The 22,008-nt window shown below is 40.3% G+C and overlaps 8 protein-coding genes across 8 annotated transcripts; all 8 read left to right on the forward strand.

Annotated features, from left to right (window-relative positions):
* Nucleotides 1-2,167: 2,167 nt before the first annotated feature.
* LOC311223837 (histone H3.2-like) lies at nt 2,168-2,578 on the forward strand (the record flags this gene model as incomplete). Its single annotated transcript, XM_084308601.1, has 1 exon — nt 2,168-2,578. One exon carries the CDS (start codon nt 2,168-2,170, stop codon nt 2,576-2,578), a length of 411 nt encoding a protein of 136 aa, XP_084164727.1.
* A 2,444-nt stretch (nt 2,579-5,022) lies between these two features.
* LOC311223838 (histone H4) lies at nt 5,023-5,334 on the forward strand (the record flags this gene model as incomplete). The annotated part of the gene is made up of 1 exon (XM_084308602.1): nt 5,023-5,334. One exon carries the CDS (start codon nt 5,023-5,025, stop codon nt 5,332-5,334), a length of 312 nt encoding a protein of 103 aa, XP_084164728.1.
* Nucleotides 5,335-6,103: 769 nt separating this feature from the next.
* LOC311246985 (histone H2A) lies at nt 6,104-6,487 on the forward strand (the record flags this gene model as incomplete). Its single annotated transcript, XM_084337260.1, has 1 exon — nt 6,104-6,487. One exon carries the CDS (start codon nt 6,104-6,106, stop codon nt 6,485-6,487), a length of 384 nt encoding a protein of 127 aa, XP_084193386.1.
* A 1,099-nt stretch (nt 6,488-7,586) lies between these two features.
* LOC311223839 (histone H3.2) lies at nt 7,587-7,997 on the forward strand (the record flags this gene model as incomplete). The annotated part of the gene is made up of 1 exon (XM_084308603.1): nt 7,587-7,997. The coding sequence occupies one exon, from the start codon at nt 7,587-7,589 to the stop codon at nt 7,995-7,997; it is 411 nt and encodes a 136-aa protein (XP_084164729.1).
* Nucleotides 7,998-10,857: 2,860 nt separating this feature from the next.
* Nucleotides 10,858-11,232, forward strand: LOC311247066 (histone H2B-like; the record flags this gene model as incomplete). The annotated part of the gene is made up of 1 exon (XM_084337366.1): nt 10,858-11,232. One exon carries the CDS (start codon nt 10,858-10,860, stop codon nt 11,230-11,232), a length of 375 nt encoding a protein of 124 aa, XP_084193492.1.
* A 2,507-nt stretch (nt 11,233-13,739) lies between these two features.
* Nucleotides 13,740-14,426, forward strand: LOC311246761 (histone H1-like; the record flags this gene model as incomplete). The annotated part of the gene is made up of 1 exon (XM_084336996.1): nt 13,740-14,426. One exon carries the CDS (start codon nt 13,740-13,742, stop codon nt 14,424-14,426), a length of 687 nt encoding a protein of 228 aa, XP_084193122.1.
* A 1,879-nt stretch (nt 14,427-16,305) lies between these two features.
* Nucleotides 16,306-16,617, forward strand: LOC311247167 (histone H4; the record flags this gene model as incomplete). The annotated part of the gene is made up of 1 exon (XM_084337499.1): nt 16,306-16,617. The coding sequence occupies one exon, from the start codon at nt 16,306-16,308 to the stop codon at nt 16,615-16,617; it is 312 nt and encodes a 103-aa protein (XP_084193625.1).
* A 2,731-nt stretch (nt 16,618-19,348) lies between these two features.
* LOC311246899 (histone H3.2) lies at nt 19,349-19,759 on the forward strand (the record flags this gene model as incomplete). Its single annotated transcript, XM_084337140.1, has 1 exon — nt 19,349-19,759. The coding sequence occupies one exon, from the start codon at nt 19,349-19,351 to the stop codon at nt 19,757-19,759; it is 411 nt and encodes a 136-aa protein (XP_084193266.1).
* Nucleotides 19,760-22,008: the final 2,249 nt, after the last annotated feature.

Consider the following 22,008-nt stretch of genomic DNA (forward strand, 5'->3'; position numbering starts at 1 on the left):
CTAGTATCGCGCGATAATATAATTGACGCCGTTAATCTTTTTCACAACGTTGGGTCTGTATTGTCCTTAAATACTTGCCGTAGTTCCCAGCTGTGGTACCAGGAAGTGATTGCACTACCGGAGCTGTAGTCAGAATAATGTGTTAAACTAAAGTAGTGGTCCGGTAATCATTGTTATACAGGTGAGGTTAAGAAGTCCTCAGGATATAACACAATTCGGCGATGAGGACGTCTGAATCTGCACAATGCAAGAAAAAAGAAGTCCGTTGCAAGCTTTGTTTACATTATTAACGACGCGAGTTAGCATGTTAGCTCACGTTACTCGGGTGGCACTGGGAAACATCTACAAGAGGAGGAAATCCACTTTACACACTAAAGGAAGGATCGACTGGACTATCGTGAGTGTTTACAACAGAAATGGCTTGGGTTATTGGAAATATTGGACCGTTTGATGACAATCTGGAGCAATATGAAATGAAAATGGGAGACCCTGATGTTAGCATGTTAGCTCACGTGACTCGGGCGGCACTTGAAAACATCTACAAGAGGAGGAAATCCACTTTACACACTAAAGGAAGGATCGACTGGACTATCGTGAGTGTTTACAACAGAAATGGCTTGGGTTATTGGAAATATTGGACCGTTTGATGACAATGTGGAGCAATATGAATGAAATGAAAATGGGAGACCCTGATGTAAACAAGACAAACGTCTTTCTCTGGTCTGCATCTCCTTAACAATTGTGTGTATTGAGCTGTACTCCGACTGTAGTAGCTGTTCAGTGTTCTCTTGGAGGTGGGCCTGAGACTGTAGTAGCTGTTCAGTGTTCTCTTGGATGTGGACCTGAGACAGTAGCTGTTCAGTGTTCTCTTGGAGGTGGACCTGAGACTGTAGTAGCTGTTCAGTGTTCTCTTGGATGTGGACCTGAGACTGTAGCTGTTCAGTGTTCTCTTGGATGTGGACCTGAGACTGTAGTAGCTGTTCGGTGTTCTCTTGGATGTGGACCTGAGACTGTAGTAGCTGTTCGGTGTTCTCTTGGATGTGGACCTGAGACTGTAGTAGCTGTTCAGTGTTCTCTTGGAGGTGGACCTGAGACTGTAGTAGCTGTTCATTGTTCTCTTGGAGGTGGACCTGAGACTGTAGTAGCTGTTCAGTGTTCTCTTGGATGTGGACCTGAGACTGTAGTAGCTGTTCAGTGTTCTCTTCATTCATGGAACCGTTACACTGAGCTTGCACTGAATTTGTTGAGAAACCTGCTTCTGCAGCAGTCTGTGTGTGAGCAACCAGTCAGCAGCATTGTGAATTCAGAGATTCACTAAAAGACACATTGAGAGACAGGTTTGTGTGTGGATTAAGAAATGAAGGTGCACAGAAGAAACTACTGACAGAGAGTGATTTGACACTGGAGAGAGCTGTCAATATCAGTGTAACAATGTTAATGGCATCAAAGGAAGGGCACAGACAATTACGATAAATCTGGTTTTAAAAGAAACACTGGAAATTACAAAAAGAAGAGACCTGTTCATGCTGTTGAACAAGGAGATAGAACAGCTAGTGACTCCTCAGATGAAGAGGAGAGGATAAATCTCCTCCTCCGGTCATTATTTGGGTAGAACACACATTTTGAATGCATTTGGCAGACACTTTTTTTTTTTTTGAGCCATTTTAATCTAGATTAATCTAGATTAATTCCAGGATTGCAGGTAGATTAATCTAGATTAAAAAATTTAATCTATGCCCAGCTCTAATATATATATAATATTTATACCGCTGTCCAGTATGACTGTCCAGTATGATGAATTGAAAATGGGGGACCCTGATGTAAACAAGACGAAAGTATTTCTCTGGTCGAAAGTCTGTTAATAAACTTTTCAATCAATCAATTAAACCCATCGTTTTTTTTTCAGTTCAAATTAATCCGCGAGTTGGAGAGTCGCGTTTTATTTTCTGGGTGTTTTCTCACCCAATCAGGAAAGACGTTTTGTTGGCGGTTTTTCCAAAAGACCAGTCCTCCAATGCTCGTGTGAGATGTAGGCGGAATAACGAACTCCCATAGCTGAGACCAATCAGAAACGGCTGCGCCTCCACGTTAGTTATATAAGGCCAGAGTTACGGCACAGCAGCGTATTATTCTTGTTGGAGTGAAGAAGAAAACATTGTTTCTCGTAATGGCTAGAACTAAGCAGACCGCTCGTAAGTCCACCGGTGGCAAAGCCCCAAGGAAGCAGCTCGCCACCAAGGCTGCTCGTAAGAGCGCACCGGCTACCGGCGGCGTGAAGAAGCCACATCGTTACAGGCCCGGTACCGTGGCGCTGAGAGAGATCCGTCGTTACCAGAAGTCCACCGAGTTGCTGATCCGCAAGTTGCCTTTCCAGCGCCTGGTCAGAGAAATCGCCCAGGACTTCAAGACCGACCTGCGCTTCCAGAGCTCTGCTATCATGGCTCTTCAGGAGGCCAGTGAGGCTTACCTGGTCGGTCTGTTTGAGGACACCAACCTGTGCGCCATCCACGCCAAGAGGGTGACCATCATGCCCAAAGACATCCAGCTGGCCCGCCGCATCCGTGGAGAGAGAGCTTAAATCTGCTTTGTTTTCCTACATTCATAACCCAAAGGCTCTTTTAAGAGCCACCACCGTAATCATGAAAAGTACATTCCATCAATTAATTATTTCAACATGAAAGTTATACTAAAGTCATCACTTTAATTGTGATATTTATACTAGCATCTCTTGTTGGCTAAAGCAGAACAAACTGCAAATCGCATGATAATATTATATTCCTTTATTGATCCCATTGGACATTCGGTTCCATAACAGGAGGGGAGGTACAACATGTATTAGCATATACATACAGGTCACATTAATTATATTACAGTGGAGAACTCAATGTAATAAAAAGAAGTGCATATAAACAACAATGTGCGAGATGAGGGTATGTATGCCCTCGTTATTTTACCCATGACTGAAACCAAGCCCATGTTCCCAAATTTGTTGATAGATTTGTATCTGATTGTATCCCCCTTTCTCTTGGCATCTATAGCCAATTACACCCAATCTATAATTGTCATCTGGTAGTAGTAGGTTCGTCCGGGAACATGGGCCCTCATTTTGAGAAGCATCTTAGAAATGTGGGAACATAGGCCCTAATTTTGAGTGAAAATAAAATCTGGGGATGTGGGACCATAGGGCTGACCCCCATGATGCAACACATTACATTGACCTCGATGGGGAAATTCAAAGTTTTACAGTCGAGTAAAGTAGTTTATATGGTCATCCATGTCTTGTGTTAATTACAGCTCAATGAAATAGGGTAGCTGTCCCCATAAGGCGCAGTATTGCTATATTTTCATTTATATTTCATGGTGCTGTAATTAACACAAGGATTTTCTCTCAAGGGCAGGTATAGTGGGAGGAATTAGCTCGGAGTCAATACATTTCCATCTGTACGAGGTGCTTAATTTATGTCATATCAACTTTGCTATTTTGCCCATATTTTATTTTAGGAGCAACAATGTAACCGCACAGGTTCATACACTGAGACAATAGTGGTAGTTTAAAATTCAGGATAACAAACTGGTTTTCAACTCAATGTTGCAGCAATCAACAACAGCTAAAAAGTAACCCATGACCATACACCCATAATATACATGTTCCAATCATACATATAACTCAGAGTTAAGGGGCAATAGCCTTTTTCTGCCCCTTCTCTCATTGAGGGCAGGTAGTGAGAGGAATCAGCTCAGCGACCACAGATTTCCATCTGGTTTCATGCTGAACTAGTTTGAGGGGCTTAATTCATAATTTAACAGACTCAAACGTTGACACATCACTCGGGAGAAAAAAAAATCAATCATGCTGTCCTTGTACATTTCTTTCCAAGTATTTAACATCCATTGAGTTGCTATTTTACCAATATTAATTGTTTTTGGTTGTGTAGAGGCTGTGGCAGGTTTCCGCGTTAGTATAATACTCTGAAGTGGAGCCAGGCAAGGGAAATACATTATTCAGAGCACAATTTTACAAACTACACACACAATGAGCTGTAACTCTGTGATAAGAGCCATAAATTGCTCCAAATGTGTCACTTGTTGGGTCAGGTCAGTGCTACCAGCCTTCCTCAATCCCTCATCACAGACCTGGTTTGGACAGGTTCAGGAGGCCAGGGTCGGAGTAGGGAAGCAAATGTTTCCACTTCTGATGATTCCTCTTCATCACGACTTAAAACCACTTTATTGATTAGTCATTTAAAAATAAATTATAGAAAGGAAAAGAGGAGATGGGGAGGGTTGAATAAGTTCTTGTTTCGTTCTTGTTCTTGTAGGTCATAAATGTCTGGATGTAACAGTACTTTATCTGTATGTCATAAATGTTATGAATTGAAAATGGGGGGAAACAATTGTGTGTATTGAGCCATACTGTATTGTACCCATTCTGCAATCTGTTAATAAAGTTTTCAATCAATCGTTTCCATATTTGTTAAAACAGATTGGTGTATTGCATCAGTGATTATTATTGATTATCAACTGATTTGAATACAAATCTACTTCCCAGGACAACCATTCTTTCTTTGACTGTTCTCAGCCCAGCTGACTGGTGAACATTATTGTCTATGTATAGCCTATACTGTCTTTTATTTTTATATAGCTAGATTCTGTAATATTTTGAGTTGTTTTAAGGTGTGAATTTGCCATATTGCTCCAGGTGGGGGTAGAATAGTCAGAGTTGTTTTAAGTAGCTTTCATATTCTAATCACTGTTCCTCCTTCTGCAGATGACTTTCAGGTGGTTTAGCCTCCTTATTGCCTTGTTCTAGACAGGTTATGTGGGCTAGACATGTTGTGTAGATGTTGGGGCCAAGAAGACAAACTTGCAGAGGAACCCTATTGGCCAAAGCTCAAACCCTCCCCCCACACTTTGTCTCGGCGCATGTTGGCCTCAACAACGTCCTCAGAGAGGCTTGAAATACGCATGGGTTTGGCCAACTGAAGCATTCGATTCGATCATCATCTATTTCTATTCGTGAAAATGAGTGGCAGAGGTAAAGGCGGAAAGGGACTTGGTAAAGGAGGCGCTAAGCGTCACCGAAAAGTGCTTCGTGACAACATCCAGGGAATCACCAAACCCGCTATCCGCCGTCTGGCTCGTCGTGGCGGAGTGAAGCGTATCTCCGGTCTCATCTACGAGGAGACTCGTGGTGTTCTCAAGGTCTTCCTGGAGAATGTCATCCGTGATGCAGTCACCTACACCGAACACGCCAAGAGAAAGACCGTGACCGCCATGGATGTGGTCTATGCTCTGAAGAGACAGGGACGCACTCTGTACGGCTTCGGCGGCTAGACTTTTTCAACTCTTAACTATCCAAAACCCAAAGGCTCTTTTCAGAGCCACCCACCTTATCACTGAATGAGTCAATTATACGTTGTTAAAACTTACTACATTAATTTATTGTAATGTATAACTTAATTCCAAAATTAAGAAACTGAATGTCTCCCAACACTTCGTAAACGTCAAACCTTTTTATAACTATTGGGTCAGACTGAAATAGAATGCCTTACCGTCTTAAATTACTACACTGCACATTGATTAGCCAAATTGGGATTTTCTTTCAATGGCACAAAGTAAGACTAATATTAACGGTTTGTCCAACAGGCAGATCGCTGATCCAATAATGAGAATAGGTCGGAAAACATCTCTCCTCCTGCTATAAAGGCATCATAACAAGCCTGGTATTATTATGTTAGAGGTTATAAGACATTCCAATAATCCTGTCTAAGGTTATTATTCACAGTATAGTATAGTGACATGGTTTTATATTGTCGGCTCTGTGGGGCGCGCCTTATACGCTGATATAACAATATCTACGTTGTTATTATAATATCCTTTCACCGTCTACGTTTGCGTGTATCATTGGTGGAGAGATCGTATGAAAAGTTCGCCAACAATGTAAACCAATCCCTATTATCTCTGTCAGTCCTTCTCTGATTGGGTGATAATGCACGGAGCCATATTTGACCAATAAGCACGAACCTTAGTGAGGATATAATGACGGTTCTTCAACGTATTTACCACATTATTCTGTGTTCATTTCTCTAGAATAAACTACATCATGAGTGGACGAGGCAAGACCGGAGGAAAGGCCAGAGCCAAGGCCAAGACTCGCTCCTCTCGCGCCGGGCTTCAGTTCCCCGTGGGTCGTGTCCACAGACTGCTGCGTAAAGGCAACTATGCTCATCGTGTTGGAGCCGGTGCCCCGGTTTATCTGGCGGCTGTGCTGGAATATCTGACCGCTGAGATCTTGGAGTTGGCTGGAAACGCTGCCCGTGACAACAAGAAGAGTCGTATCATCCCCCGTCATCTGCAGCTGGCCGTGCGTAACGACGAGGAGCTCAACAAACTGCTGGGAGGAGTGACCATCGCCCAGGGTGGTGTGCTGCCCAACATCCAGGCTGTCCTTCTGCCCAAGAAGACCGAGAAGGCTGCCAAGAAGTAAATTATTTAGCCTCTTCGACAAACTCCACAAAGGCTCTTTTCAGAGCCACCCAACTAATAACCGAGAAAGCAATACTTCTATCTATAACCATGCTTATTATGACTATTTAAATGTACTGTCTTCACCTACAATTTCCACCTGGGAGCAACAAATCACCTTACTGAATAATCTTGGTATCGTCACTAGTTAGTCGCTTTGAACAATCTACAATTCTATACCTACATCTAATATATCATACAATTCATAATACCATGTATATAATGTTATACCCTGTGTAATCACTTAATTAAATATCGCTATCATTTCATATCGCTATTGCACTACTCTTGTTGGATGCCAAACATTTTAGTTGTGCTGTATTATAATGGCTACATTTGAATCGAATCTAAACCCTCATTGATACTAAAACCACCTTTGTTGTCCCAGGAACCCACATCTGAGAATATATTTATTGGATATGATTTAGTCCAGAATTCCATAACTGGTGTGGAGATACCAGAGGAGAGAGTGAACCCAGAATATTATCATAATACATTATTTAATTGTGCTAACTTCTAGTGGAGAAGTGGTTCACAGACATATAATTAGAATGTCCTTCTGTTTTTAACTGAATCACTTTCATTGTTTTCAAATTATGTCCCGGAAACTAACACGATTTAATTAATAAACAAGGTATAGAGATATGTGATGACATCGATGTCACTATTCAGATCCTAATAATGCACCTGCATAATATGTGTTTGATTATTATGATTATCCAGATGATAAAACCTGCTTGTGAGTTTAATCTAGGTTCTATTCCCCACTAACGTTCGTGCAAGGCTCATTCTTATTGGTCAAATATATTTTGTGCATCATCACCAAATCAGAGACGGACGGAGAGGAGGTTGGGTTTACATTTTGGCGGACTTTTCATATACCTTTCCACCAATGATAGACGGCGATTTAGGCGTTGGAAAGGAAATGATAACGGCGACACAGATATAGACCAATCAGCATAAGACGCGCCCCCACTGAACCGACAATATAAAGCCATGTTTTGTAGTATTGTTTTACATTATTTCCTTCTATCTTAGAAAGAAGTAACCGAAGTAACACAATGGCTAGAACCAAGCAAACTGCTCGTAAATCCACTGGAGGAAAAGCTCCTAGGAAGCAACTTGCTACCAAGGCTGCTCGTAAAAGCGCCCCGGCTACTGGTGGTGTTAAGAAGCCCCATCGTTACAGGCCCGGTACCGTGGCTCTGAGAGAGATCCGTCGTTATCAGAAGTCCACCGAACTGCTGATCCGCAAGTTGCCTTTCCAGCGCCTGGTGAGAGAAATCGCGCAGGACTTCAAGACCGATCTGCGCTTCCAGAGTTCCGCTGTCATGGCTCTTCAGGAGGCTAGTGAGGCTTACCTGGTCGGTCTGTTTGAGGACACCAACCTGTGCGCGATCCACGCCAAGAGGGTGACCATCATGCCCAAAGACATCCAGCTGGCCCGCCGCATCCGTGGAGAGCGCGCTTAAATAAGACTCCTCGTATATTCACTACCAAAAGGCTCTTTTAAGAGCCACTTCAATAACTATGAAAGTATATTCCTTATTCAATTGTGTGTGTATATATATATAACTCATTCTTTAAAACAAAACGCATCGTTTAGTTATTATACAATGTTTACGCGGTTTTATTTTATTTATTAAAAGGGACAAATACATGGTGATCTAATGCCTGTATCAGTGTAATACAATGAGTTGGTGTACAAAGTACATGCATGCCCTCACTATCGTTGTGAGTATATAACTCCTAAATGGCACATGTAGAACTAGACTAAATCGGTTGATAATCATCATCCCTCGAGTTCTAAAATATAAAATAACACCTTGGGGAGTACAACAGAGTTTTGGAATGTAATTCGATGAAAGCCCTGTGTCAAGAAGAGAGTTAAGCAGAACAAACTCATGGCTGAAACTCTTCTGCCCTCTACAGGCTAAATGAGAATGAGAACTTAACCCAAAAAGTATAACTTGCATTATCAACTCATACTGTGATGCCTTGAATTCATGAATACTTTGGTTTCTTCTCGCATATATCCACTCTGGTAAACCTCATAAATGGCAGCATACAGATGAATGTAAATCAAAGTCAATTCTATTTTGAACATAAATGTAAGTGTAAATCTTACTTTCATATTAGGCTACTTGGTAACCGTTTTATAAAAGTAATAGCTCACTTCGTGACATGCTGTTATTATATCACAGGGCTGTCAGCACGACGCAGGGCCGAAATATAAATATAGCTGTGATATTGCTTAATTAACACAAGTCATTGTTGGCCTAATCGGTTATGATACCAAAAATATAAGCATATTCCCCATCACAATTACAGTCTGAATGGCCAATATATCAAACGTGGAGAGAACTTTATCGTTGATGAAGAACAAAACCTCCTAAATGCATAAAAAAGGGGGAAAACTTCATATCTGCACTTTGCGAGGCACTAATACCTGGTCGGTATTGTTAACACATACGTTTTACGTGTAATATAGTCCAAAAACAGTGTATACGGTGTGTACAGCGTTATTGTACATTGTTAACATACAGTTTATATATTATATATTTTTAATCAACACTTCACATGTAAGACTATAGTGACAAGACCATCTCTTACATTCCAAATTTAGAATAAGAGTATGTTTGTGTGTGGACAATTAAAGGTATTTAAATAGTTTTGAGGTAAATTCACATACAATTTAATATTTTTTTATTTATTTTACTTTATTTATACAGGAAATGGTAAACAAAAAAGAGACATTTCACAATGTACATTTAAACTGTCCTGACTCAATTACAAACAGTTTTTCAACAGGTTCCTGTTCTGCAGCACATGAAACAATAATTTAAATACAAAACAAATAGGCAGTTGCATACAATCATATAATCCTGACAAATACATTGCATTATAGTCATCGTGGAGAGCAAGGACAAACATACAGTCATAGCAGTCAATACAAATCGACAGTATCAACCAGATTAAGACCTATATGAAAGAGTCAGATCAATGATTACAGATGTGTTCTATCAATCAATCAATCAATCAGATTTATTTATATAGCACATTTAACATGACACGTGTCAACCAAAGTGCTGTACAGAGGGTAGATAGACATAGATACATGTTAACAACAATCACTTTTATGGGAAGGCACACAGGCAAACACATCAGATGCTGTTTGTAGGCCTGTTTGAAATTGTGAGATGGAGGTTATTGCCCTGATGTGGAATGGGATCTCGTTCCAAATGTTAGTGTTTGTGTGGAAAAATGATCTTATTCCATAGTTATTTTTGTAAGCCGGTACTGGAATGAGTGCATGTGAGATTGATCTGGTGATGTGTTCTTGACTTGTATTATGTCTTGGGAGTAAAGCTGTGAGTGTTGGGGAAGAGTTATTTCTGAGCATAAAATATAATTTAGTGGCTAGATTTTTTGTGTAGTTCTGAAAAGTTGTAGCAGAGGAGTGTGAGAGTGCAGTTCAGTGGTGAGTACAGGGTGGACATTTACCATGAATTGTATAAGCGCTATTGTAAAGTCTTGCTATGGGTTCTGTAATGGCCTTTGTTGTGAGGGACCAGATTGGGAGACAGTAAGATATTGTTGAAAGAAAAATGTAGATATGTATTTGAAACATTGATGGTGAGACTTTGCTAGTGTAAACAAATAGTTTTTGATTTGCCTTCTTGACTAAGTGCAATTGCAGTGACTTTTCCGTGTTCAATTTCACCATGGAAGTCAATGGAGAGAGGAGGCTAACATTGGGGAGTTGTGTTCATGACAGCACAAACATCAATAGTCATAATCATCTGTTTATAACATGGTGGTTACAATGTTGAGACTAGTTTAAACTAGTCTCCAGTTAGTTGACCTGGATGTTGTGGTACAACCAGGAGACTGGATCAATATAGAGTCTTAAGCACATGTTTACTTTTATTGAACAAATATCTTTACTTTTGATTATATATATAGTGTAGGTCTAGGATACTTTAATACTTGTATGTATACTTTTACTTGATTAGAAACTATTTAAATGAGAAATACTTAAAATTGAGGACTTTTTGCAGTACTATTCTATTAGTGTATTTGGACTTTTGCTCAATACTTTTCCCAGCACTGCCAAATAATAAACCAAAATATTGTCAATGTTTACATTGTCTTATCATTCCCTTTGTATCCATGATGAGAGAGACGCATGTTCTATTAGCTTTACACACGTGCGCCACGCCCAACCAATCGTATCGTAGAAGCCACGCAGTACTATTTGCATCGACCTCCTATAAATAAGGCAGGAAACGTAAGCAACCGTCACCACTCGATTCTGATAAGCCGTCGAATATGCCTGAACCAGCCAAGCCAGCGCCCAAGAAGGGCTCCAAGAAAGCCGTCACCAAGACAACTGCAAAGGGTGGCAAGAAGCGCAGAAAGTCCAGGAAGGAGAGTTATGCCATTTATATTTACAAAGTCCTGAAGCAGGTTCATCCCGACACCGGCGTTTCCTCCAAGGCCATGGGGATCATGAACTCCTTCGTTAACGACATCTTCGAGCGCATCGCTGGAGAAGCCTCGAAATTGGCTCTCTACAACAAGCGCCGCACTATCACCTCCAGGGAGATCCAGACCGCTGTGCGTCTGCTGCTCCCCGGTGAGCTGGCGAAGCACGCTGTGTCTGAGGGAACCAAGGCTGTGACCAAGTACACTAGCTCCAAGTAAACTATGCTGTTCACTGAAGATTAACCCAAAGGCTCTTTTAAGAGCCACCCACTCTGTCATGAGAGAGTTATTCCTATTATTCTCATGATCGCGCTGTTCATCAAAGTGGTTATGGAGTGCCGGCTATTTCCTTTTTAAAATTCTCTATTTAAAAATGTCCTACATTTCGTTTGTACAGATATTATCATCGTAGGGGTGTCTGTCGGCAGATGGAATTGTATATTTTACTTATTGATTAATAAATGACTAGCAACTGTAATCATAGTTTGGATGGCTATTAAGTTGCAAATTATATATCTACTAGTCAAAATCCTGTGATTTTTAGGTTGTTGACGAGTAGCTAGATTGGATAGAATTCTAGCTATACAGTAAATGAATATATCACCTGCTGTATTAGAACCTTGATCAATACATTATTGGTCTTTATAATACACATGGATAATGTTTATTTTAGCATTTTCAAAGTGGAAATGCTATTCGAAAAATAATACATTCCAGGCTCATATAATTATAATGAAAAAGATGAACCACCCCATACCATGTTAAATACATTATTACAACAACAATACGCTTTTATAACATTGTTGACATCAAACGCCAGGAATCGGAAGTCTAAAATATGACTTCAGCAATACTGATCATCGCTGGTCCCCTCTCCCTCCATGTTTCGCAGGATATGCAGCCTCCACATCTGGCTGAAATGGTACTCTGCTCGTCAGGCATCCCCTATGGTTTGGACTTCAACAAATGCACTGATACACCACACCATGCTCTCTCCACTCTTTCCACTCGTAATGTTAATGCTTCAAATCTAGTCACAATTTCTCTAGATGTGTGTGTCATACAACATAAAATCACAGATTTGGGCCTAACTTTTCTGAGCAGTATTTACCAATAAGGACACTTTTGATCAAACTGATCAGCAGCTCAATCGTTTCTTTTGTGTTTCACGAGGTGCTTTTTTTTTTTAAACCATGGTACCAGTCATTATATAAATGATGTACCATGGTACAGCCATAGTAAATGTAATGGAACCATTAATAACATGGTATAGTCCATTTTAAAACCATGATATCAATGGTACATGGCATAATTTTTTATCATAGGAATGCCAGGATACATTTTTGTAAGAGATGTTTTCTGATGATGCTGAGTTGAGCCGATGGTTTCCTCTTGTTTGGGTTACTAAACAGATGACACCAACATTTACACAGGACTGGTTCTCACCATGGGCCATGTGTATAAACCAATGCCCCACTATGGTACAGGTAGTAGACTAGAAACATAGTATGTTTCATTCCTTGAAACATTTCTTCAGAATGTATCAACATGTACTACACCAATAAATAGACACTAACAATAGAGGCCTTGCATGGACTGTTTGTGTACTTCTTTCTTACAGTATGATTTTATTATGATCCCCATTAGCTGATGCAAAACATCAGCTACCCTTCCTGGGGTCCACACATAACATATAAACATGTTACAGATAAGACATGTTCAGACAAGCAACCAAGTGGAATTAAAAATCAGAAAGTGACCATATACTTTCTATCAAACATATTACATGATACCATATTCCTAAACATAATGAAATCATACATAGTACAATATACATTACATAACACTATATATTAAATATGCACTCAATTCACAAGCAGTGAGAAACCATACTCTTACAACCTATTTGATAGGCTACTAATATTCCTGTCACTAAAAATACAATAAAGTAAAAATAAAAGTAACTATGGGTATGTGTGTGTCTACATGTACATAATGTGCAGGCGTAGGGCTGTTAGATGTTGTTTCAGTTGTCTCTTAAAGCCTGTATTGTAAACAAAAAGCTAAATGTAGCTATGTTTCTTGTATACGGTACATACTCATAAAGGTAGGACTAATTTCAGTTTTTTTTATCCATATATAGGCCACATTAAACCTTCCACTTACTCAAACGAAGTCGAGGTCACCCACACTACAGGCCACCACCAACAAAATACTGTGTTTACCAACACCGAAAAGGTACCCATTTAAAACAAAACGCGTCACCACAGATGACTCATCTTTCTTTCAGTCCCTTGTCTGGTAGCTCGGCTCGCTGGAAAACGAGATTTTGTCGGATTCTAATTTACTCTAAAGAATTGTAAGAGATAAATACAAGAAAAAAGTAGCTGCACAACAGTGGTGACGGCACACATTATTGTTTTGGAGCGTTCACAGATTAACCACGTTTCTCCAAATAGTTTGATTCTGACGGGACATGTCTCTACTAGCTGGGACATTTGGCGTTAGATTTCTGCAATTTTCATAGTTGTGTATTTTAACTATTTTATGCGAAGAGAAAACACAAGCGACAGAGCATTTTGACAGCACAGAGGCGGACCGGGCTGGTTGAGTCTACATGGCTCTCATGCAGTGTTTAAGACCAGCCCCCCGCCTCGGCCACACTATCAGACTGTTGACGCTCCTAGTTACTTCAGCTTTTGTTTCGCAGCATAGAACGAGAGAAGATGGCAGAAGTCGCCCCAGCTCCAGCTCCCGCCGCTCCGGCTAAGGCTGCCAAGAAGAAGGCAGCTCCCAGACCCACGAAAGCAGGTCCCAGCGTCAGTGACTTGGTCGTCGAGGCAGTGTCCGCTTCCAAAGAGAGGAGCGGCGTGTCTCTTGCTGCTGTAAAGAAGGCTCTGGCTGCCGGTGGCTACGACGTGGATAAGAACAAGGCTCGTGTGAAGACTGCCATCAAGAGTCTGGTGACGAAGGGGACCCTGGTCCAGGTCAAAGGTACCGGAGCATCCGGCTCTTTCAAGATCAACAAGAAGGCTGAGGTTAAAGCCAAGAAGCCAGCGGCCAAGAAACCAGTCGCCGCTAAAAAGCTTAAGAAGCCTGTTGCAGCTAAGAAGGCTATTGCAGCCAAGAAGTCTCCCAAGAAGGTAGTAGCCAAGAGTCCCAAGAAGGTAGTAGCCAAGAGTCCCAAGAAGGTAGTAGCCAAGAGTCCCAAGAAGGTAGTAGCCAAGAGTCCCAAGAAGGTAGTAGCCAAGAGTCCCAAGAAGGTAGTAGCCAAGAGTCCCAAGAAGGTAGTAGCCAAGAGTCCCAAGAAGGTAGTAGCCAAGAGCCCAAAGAAGGCTGCCAAGCCTGTTGCTCCCAAAAAGGCTCCAGCGAAGAAGGCTGCCAAGCCCAAAGCAGCTCCCAAGAAGAAGTAAGCGTCCAAGCAGAACATTGTTCACATCAAAAGGCTCTTTTAAGAGCCAACCACCATTTCCCATGAAGGAACAATGCATTCTAATGTAATAGTATACATTGAGGGGAAGGGGTCTTCTAATTATACAAAACATGTATTTCATTTTTCGGAAGGAGTCTTCTAATTATACAAAACATGTATTTCATTTTTCGTCTGTAGTTATTTGAACCAGACGGGGAACATTGAGTCTCACTCCTTCCAAGCCAATTTGTATATAATCATAAGCTAATTAATGATTAATTAAAATATAGATCAGACTGCATATCACATCCATACATGTGGAAATTCATAAATTGCTGCCATTATGGTGCATTTGTTACCTCGTAATGACTGCTATGGTACTGTTTCAATGAGCCGGAGGGCTGGATGATATGAATCACAATTATTGTCTAAAATTATATATATATAGTTATATATAAAGTTATATATAGTTACAATATATTGCTAAACTTTCAGTCTAGCCGACTGATCAAATCAAACCACGGCAGAACGATGCATTAGTTACAATGGATTACAAAACAACACATTTCCTCGTCAACATAAAGACTTTAAGTATTCATTCTTCCCATTTATGGAAACAGTACATAAGCACAATTGCATGTATTCAGACCGGTTTGGTTAATTTGTCTTGTCAATGTTGCGCATGTAATTAGTCATTAGTCTTCTTGGTCAACACGCCGGAGTTAGTTTAGTTCCTCTTCATTACGCACAGCCAGCTGCAGATGACCGGGGATGATACGTCTTCTTCCAGTGAACGAATCTAAAATACAGATGTATATTATTTAGGTCAATAGCATACCCAACCCTCTTCATCTTATTTATATATTTGTCTCTGTATAACACTCAAGAAGGAGGTCTGAACTATACCTGTAGTGTGCTCAGTGCTTTCTGAAAGGACACTTATGAAATATTAGTACACTACCCACAAAGAAGCTTTGTTCTGGTCAAATTACAGCATAGCATACTGTAAGGACAACAACAACAAGGTAGTCGGTCATGGCAGATACATGAGACTATCTCAGTGTAGCAACGCACAAGTATGCATTTATATCACATACAAAAAATATATTTCACTAGCAGGGCACAAGCATCCATTTATATCACATATACAAACAATATATCTCAGTATAGCAATGCACTGAGCCACATGAAGTTGATAAAGACAGCTTCATGGGCCAAAACCAAATGTAGGGATCTGAGGTTTTTAATCGGAGCAAACATGGAAGAATGACACAGATGAACAGATGGGAATATGTGGTAATTCAGTCATGTACTTGACTGACACGGTTCCCAGAGGAACACTGGTCTACTTCAGAAAAGGGGCCTGCCTGCTACAGGAACAATTCAGAAGAATCAAATTAGAAGTTTTCTTTTCTTCGTTGTCACACACACACTTTTGGCCAGTTAAAAGACAATGTGGATGCAATTTTCATAATTCCAAAATATTCTTATGATACTTATTGTTTTACGATCAATGAAGTCCGGTTGTGCACTACAGTGCACATCTTGTAAAGAGTTAAGTAAAAAAAAAAATATATATATATATATATATATATATATATATATATATATATATATATATATATATATATATATATATATGTTAAATGTTTAAAAAAAATAATACAAGTGACAACACTTTTTCCCCTGGGTCTCAGGATGATGTATTGTATTGGGAAAACAACACTTCCTCAAAACATGTTCAGACGTAAACCTCAAACCCTCCCTCCACATTTGTCCCTGCGCGCGCTTCTTGGTCTCAACCACGTCCTCAGGGAGGGTTCAAATAAGCAGGCGGTTGGCCAGTTGCTACATTCGTTTGTTTTCTTACATACGTTACAATGAGTGGAAGAGGAAAGGGAGGTAAGGGACTTGGTAAAGGGGGCGCTAAGCGTCACCGCAAAGTGCTTCGTGATAACATCCAGGGAATCACCAAACCCGCTATCCGTCGTCTGGCTCGTCGTGGCGGAGTAAAGCGTATCTCCGGTCTCATCTACGAGGAGACTCGTGGTGTTCTCAAGGTCTTCCTGGAGAATGTGATCCGTGATGCCGTCACCTACACCGAACACGCCAAGAGAAAGACCGTGACCGCCATGGATGTGGTCTATGCTCTGAAGAGACAGGGACGCACTCTGTACGGCTTCGGCGGCTAGACTTCCATTCAACCCTAACTATCCAAAACCCAAAGGCTCTTTTCAGAGCCACCCACCTTATCACTGAATGAGCACACTCTACATACGTTTATTTGTGAAAAGTATTAAACTGAGTTGTCTCAGGCATAGCACCTAATTTGTTTTAGCATTTAATTTAATCCAGTCACTGATGCCTACGGTTCCTGACGTTGCTACTTAATAACTGATGGTGATTTTAATAGTGAGAAGACTAACGTGAAAGACGTTTCAGTGACCAGTACACTTAGTCTCATCTCATGTGAACAATTACAATTAAATTGATATGCCTCAAGATTATTCGTACAACACTTTAAGTAATATATTAGATTCAAATCTATTGAAATCATACAATGCAATTACAGTACAATGTAAAGAAGGCATCAAACTATAGTGCAAATATAACAGTTAAATGCAATAGTAATATGCTATGTATACAGGTGAATAAACTAGCTATAAAATATATAAATGAGTACAACTGAGTAATAGTGCTAAGCAGATGTATGTACTGTACAGAGTTGTAGTATTAATATGTACAGGGATCAGCTATAAAGACACTATGGTACATACTGGCAAGCAGGGTATGGGTAACGAGTAAGAGTAGGAAAGGAATATGTACAGATATAGTATACAGGTATGTAAATAAAAAAAATTGTTTCGAAGCGTGGATTCGCTACTTGTAGGCACTGGAAATCTAAAGGGCGCTAACCTATTTCAGCACCATGGACAGTACCGGACCACACTGACGAAACCATTTTGGAAATGGGGCAAGCATGTGCAGGCTTAACCCAAATGGAGTCCAGACAAGGAGCAAACATGATAGTTCGGATTGTATTTATTTTTAATCATAGGGTCATATGTATTACTTGTCAGCAGTGTAATCGATAACTATTATATCAGTTATATCAGTTAGTTCTTGCCATTATGAGAAACTACGTTTTAGTCTTCACTTCAACAAGAATAATACACTGGTGTGACGAAACTCTGGCCATACTAACGCGGAGGCGCAGTCGTTGCTGATTGGTCTCAGCTCTGGGAGTTCGTTACTCCGCCTACATCTCACACGATTATTGGAGGACTGGTCTTTTGGAAAAACCGCCAACAAAACATCTCCCCTGATTGGGTGAGAAAACACAAGTCTGACTGACTATAAGAGGTCTATCCAACTCACTGCATTCATTTTCTAACTCGTTTAACGTAAGAGAATAATAAACATGTCTGGAAGAGGCAAGACTGGAGGAAAGGCCAGAGCTAAGGCCAAGACTCGCTCCTCTCGCGCCGGGCTTCAGTTCCCCGTGGGTCGTGTCCACTCCACAGACTGCTGCGCAAAGGCAACTATGCTCATCGTGTTGGAGCCGGTGCCCCGGTTTATCTGGCCGCTGTGCTGGAATATCTGACCGCTGAGATCTTGGAGTTGGCTGGAAACGCTGCCCGTGACAACAAGAAGAGTCGTATCATCCCCCGTCATCTGCAACTCGCTGTGCGTAACGACGAGGAGCTCAACAAACTCCTGGGAGGAGTGACCATCGCCCAGGGTGGTGTGCTGCCCAACATCCAGGCTGTCCTTCTGCCCAAGAAGACCGAGAAGGCTGCCAAGAAGTAAATTATTTAGCCTCTTCGACAAACTCCACAAAGGCTCTTTTCAGAGCCACCCACATATTACCGAGAAAGCAATACTTCTATCTATAACCATGACTATTATTATGACTATTTAAATGTACTGTCTTCACCTACAATTTCCACCTGGGAGCAACAAATCACCTTACTGAATAATCTTGGTATCGTCACTAGTTAGTCGCTTTGAACAATCCACAATTCTATACCTACATCTAATATATCATACAATTAATAATACCATGTATATAATGTTATACCCTGTGTAATCACTTCATTAAATATCGCTATCATTTCATATCCCTATTGCACTACTCTTGTTGGATGCCAAACATTTTAGTTGTGCTGTATTATAATGGCTACATTTGAATCGAATCTAAACCCTCATTTAAAATAGACCAGGAACCACCTTTGTTGTCCCAGGAACCCACATCTGAGAATATATTTATTGGATATGATTTAGTCCAGAATCCAGTGTGGATTGTGAAGAGGAGAGTGAACCCAGAATATTATCATAATACATTATATAATTGTGCTAACTTCTAGTGGAGAAGTGGTTCACAGCCATATAATTAGAATGTCCTTCTGTTTTGAACTGAATCTCTTTCATTGTTTTCAAATTATGTCCCGGAAATTAACACAATTTAATTAATAAACAAGGTATAGAGATATGTGATGACGTCGATGTCACTATTCAGATCCTAATAATGCACCTGCATAATATGTGTTCATCACATCATCATTTGATTATTATGATTATCCAGATGATAAAACCTGCTTGTGAGTTTAATCTAGGTTCTATTCCCCACTAACGTTCGTGCAAGGCTGATTCTTATTGTTCAAATATCTTTTGTGCATCATCACCCAATCAGAGACGAACGGAGAGGAGGTTGGGTTTACATTTTGGCGGACTTTTCATATACCTTTCCACCAATGATAGACGGCGATTTAGGCGTTGGAGAGGAAATGATAACGGCGACACAGATATAGACCAATCAGCATAAGACGCGCCCCCACTGAACCGACAATATAAAGCCATGTTTTGTAGTATTGTGTTACATTATTTCCTTCTATCTTAGAAAGAATTAACTGAAGTAGCACAATGGCTAGAACCAAGCAGACTGCTCGTAAATCCACTGGAGGAAAAGCTCCTAGGAAGCAACTTGCTACCAAGGCTGCTCGTAAAAGCGCCCCGGCTACTGGTGGTGTTAAGAAGCCCCATCGTTACAGGCCCGGTACCGTGGCTCTGAGAGAGATCCGTCGTTATCAGAAATCTACCGAACTGCTGATCCGCAAGTTGCCTTTCCAGCGCCTGGTGAGAGAAATCGCGCAGGACTTCAAGACCGATCTGCGCTTCCAGAGTTCCGCTGTCATGGCTCTTCAGGAGGCCAGTGAGGCTTACCTGGTCGGTCTGTTTGAGGACACCAACCTGTGCGCGATCCACGCCAAGAGGGTGACCATCATGCCCAAAGACATCCAGCTGGCCCGCCGCATCCGTGGAGAGCGCGCTTAAATAGGACTCCTCGTATATTCACTACCAAAAGGCTCTTTTAAGAGCCACCTCAATAACTATGAAAGTATATTCCTTATTCAATTGTGTGTGTATATATATATATAACTCATTATTTAAAACAAAACGCATCGTTTAGTTATACAATGTTTACGCGGTTTTAGTTTATTTGATTTATTTTAAAGGGACAAATACATGGCAATCTAATGCCTGTATCAGTGTAATACAATGAGTTGGTGTACAAAGTACATGCATGCCCTCACTATAGTTGTGAGTATATAACTCCTAAATGGCACATGTAGAACTAGACTAAATCGGTTGATAATCATCATCCCTCGAGTTCTAAAATATAAAATAACATCTTGGGGAGTACAACAGAGTTTTGGAATGTAATTCGATGAAAGCCCTGTGTCAAGAAGAGAGTAAAGCAGAACAAACTCATGGCTGAAACTCTTCTGCCCTCTACAGGCTAAATGAGAACTTAACCCAAAAAGTATAACTTGCATATCAACTCATACTGTGATGTCTTGAATTCATGAATACTTTGGTTTCTTCTCGCATATCTCCACTGTGGTAAACCTCATAAATGGTCACAATACTTGATGAATTGAAGTTAATGGAGATTTGGAGCAAAACATCTGTTTACAAACTATTTTACAACTTGCAATCCAAGTCTCATGCAGTTGTCCATGAGATGTCTGTCGAACAAGCCAGCTATATGGGTTGTGTTGGATAGCAGAATAATTTAGAATGGTGATTCATCTTGAGCCAAACTACATGTGTAAAGTTTTGACGCACACCTGCTGGCTAAGAAATAACATATTCACCAATAATAATTATAAAACTGGGTAGCTCAAAGCAATCTGCTCTGCCTTGTACCATCTTGCCACCTCTTCAAGAAATAAGTCTGCTGTTTATACCATCTCTGCCTGTGCCAGTTGGTGCACAATAAACGGCAGCATACAGATGAATGTAAATCAAAGTAAATGATATTTTGAACATTATTATGTATTAATAAATGTAAGTGTAAATCTTACTTTCATATTAGGCTACTTGGTAACCGTTTTATAAAAGCAATAGCTCACTTCGTGACATGCTGTTATTATATCACAGGGCTGTCAGCAATACGCAGGGCCGAAATATAATGTTGGCCTAATCGGTTATGATACCAAAAATATAAGCATATTCCCCATCACAATTACAGTCTGAATGGCCAATATATCAAACTTGTAGAGAACTTTATCGTTGATGAAGAACAAAACCTAAATCCATAAAAAAAAGGGGGAAAACTTCATATCTGCACTTTGCGAGGCACTAATACCTGGTCGGTATTGTTAGCATTATTATTATTATTATTATTATTGTAAAGATTATCATTACAATCGCAGCCGCCTGGAGAGGCAATGTTACAAGTGTACGAGGGTTGTGTGCAAAGAGCACAGCCTCTCAATTTGCACAACGTGCACAAAATAATAATAATTGTAATGATAAACTTTACAATAATAATAATTATTATTATTATTCATCTCATGATCGCGCTGTTCATCAAAGTGGTTATTGAGTGCCGGGTATGTCCTTTTCAAAATTCTCTATTTAAAAATGTCCTACATTTCGTTTGTACATGTATTATCATGGTAGGGGGTCTGTCGGGAGATTAAATTGTATATCTTACTTATTGATTAATAAATGACTAGCAACTGTAATCATAGTTTGGATGGCACTAGTCAAAATCCTGTGATTTTTAGGTTGTTGACAAGTAGCTAGATTGGATATAATTCTAGCTTGTACATCACAATTATACAGTAAATTAATATCACCTGCTGTATTATAACCTTGATCAATAATACATTATTGGTCTTTATAATACACATGGATAATGTTTATTTTAGCATTTTCAAAGTGGAAATGCTATTCGAAAAATAATACATTCCAGGCTCATATAATTATAATGAAAAAGATGAACCACCCCATACCTACGTTATATGTTAAATACATTATTACAACAACAATACGCTTTTATACCGTTGTTGACATCAAACTCCAGCAATCGGAAGTCTAAAATATGACTTCAGCAATACTGATCATCGCTGGTCCCCTCTCCCTCCATGTTTAGCAGGATAATGCAGCCTCCACATCTGGCTGAAATGGTACTCTGCTCACCAGGCATCCCCTATGGTTTGGACTTCAACAAATGCACTGATACACGACCACACCATGCTCTCTCCACTCTTTCCATTCGTAATGTTAATGCT

This window comes from Notolepis coatsorum (assembly GCF_963971535.1).
Source record: "Notolepis coatsorum genome assembly, chromosome: 2".
In the NCBI taxonomy this organism is placed as follows: domain Eukaryota; kingdom Metazoa; phylum Chordata; class Actinopteri; order Aulopiformes; family Paralepididae; genus Notolepis; species Notolepis coatsorum.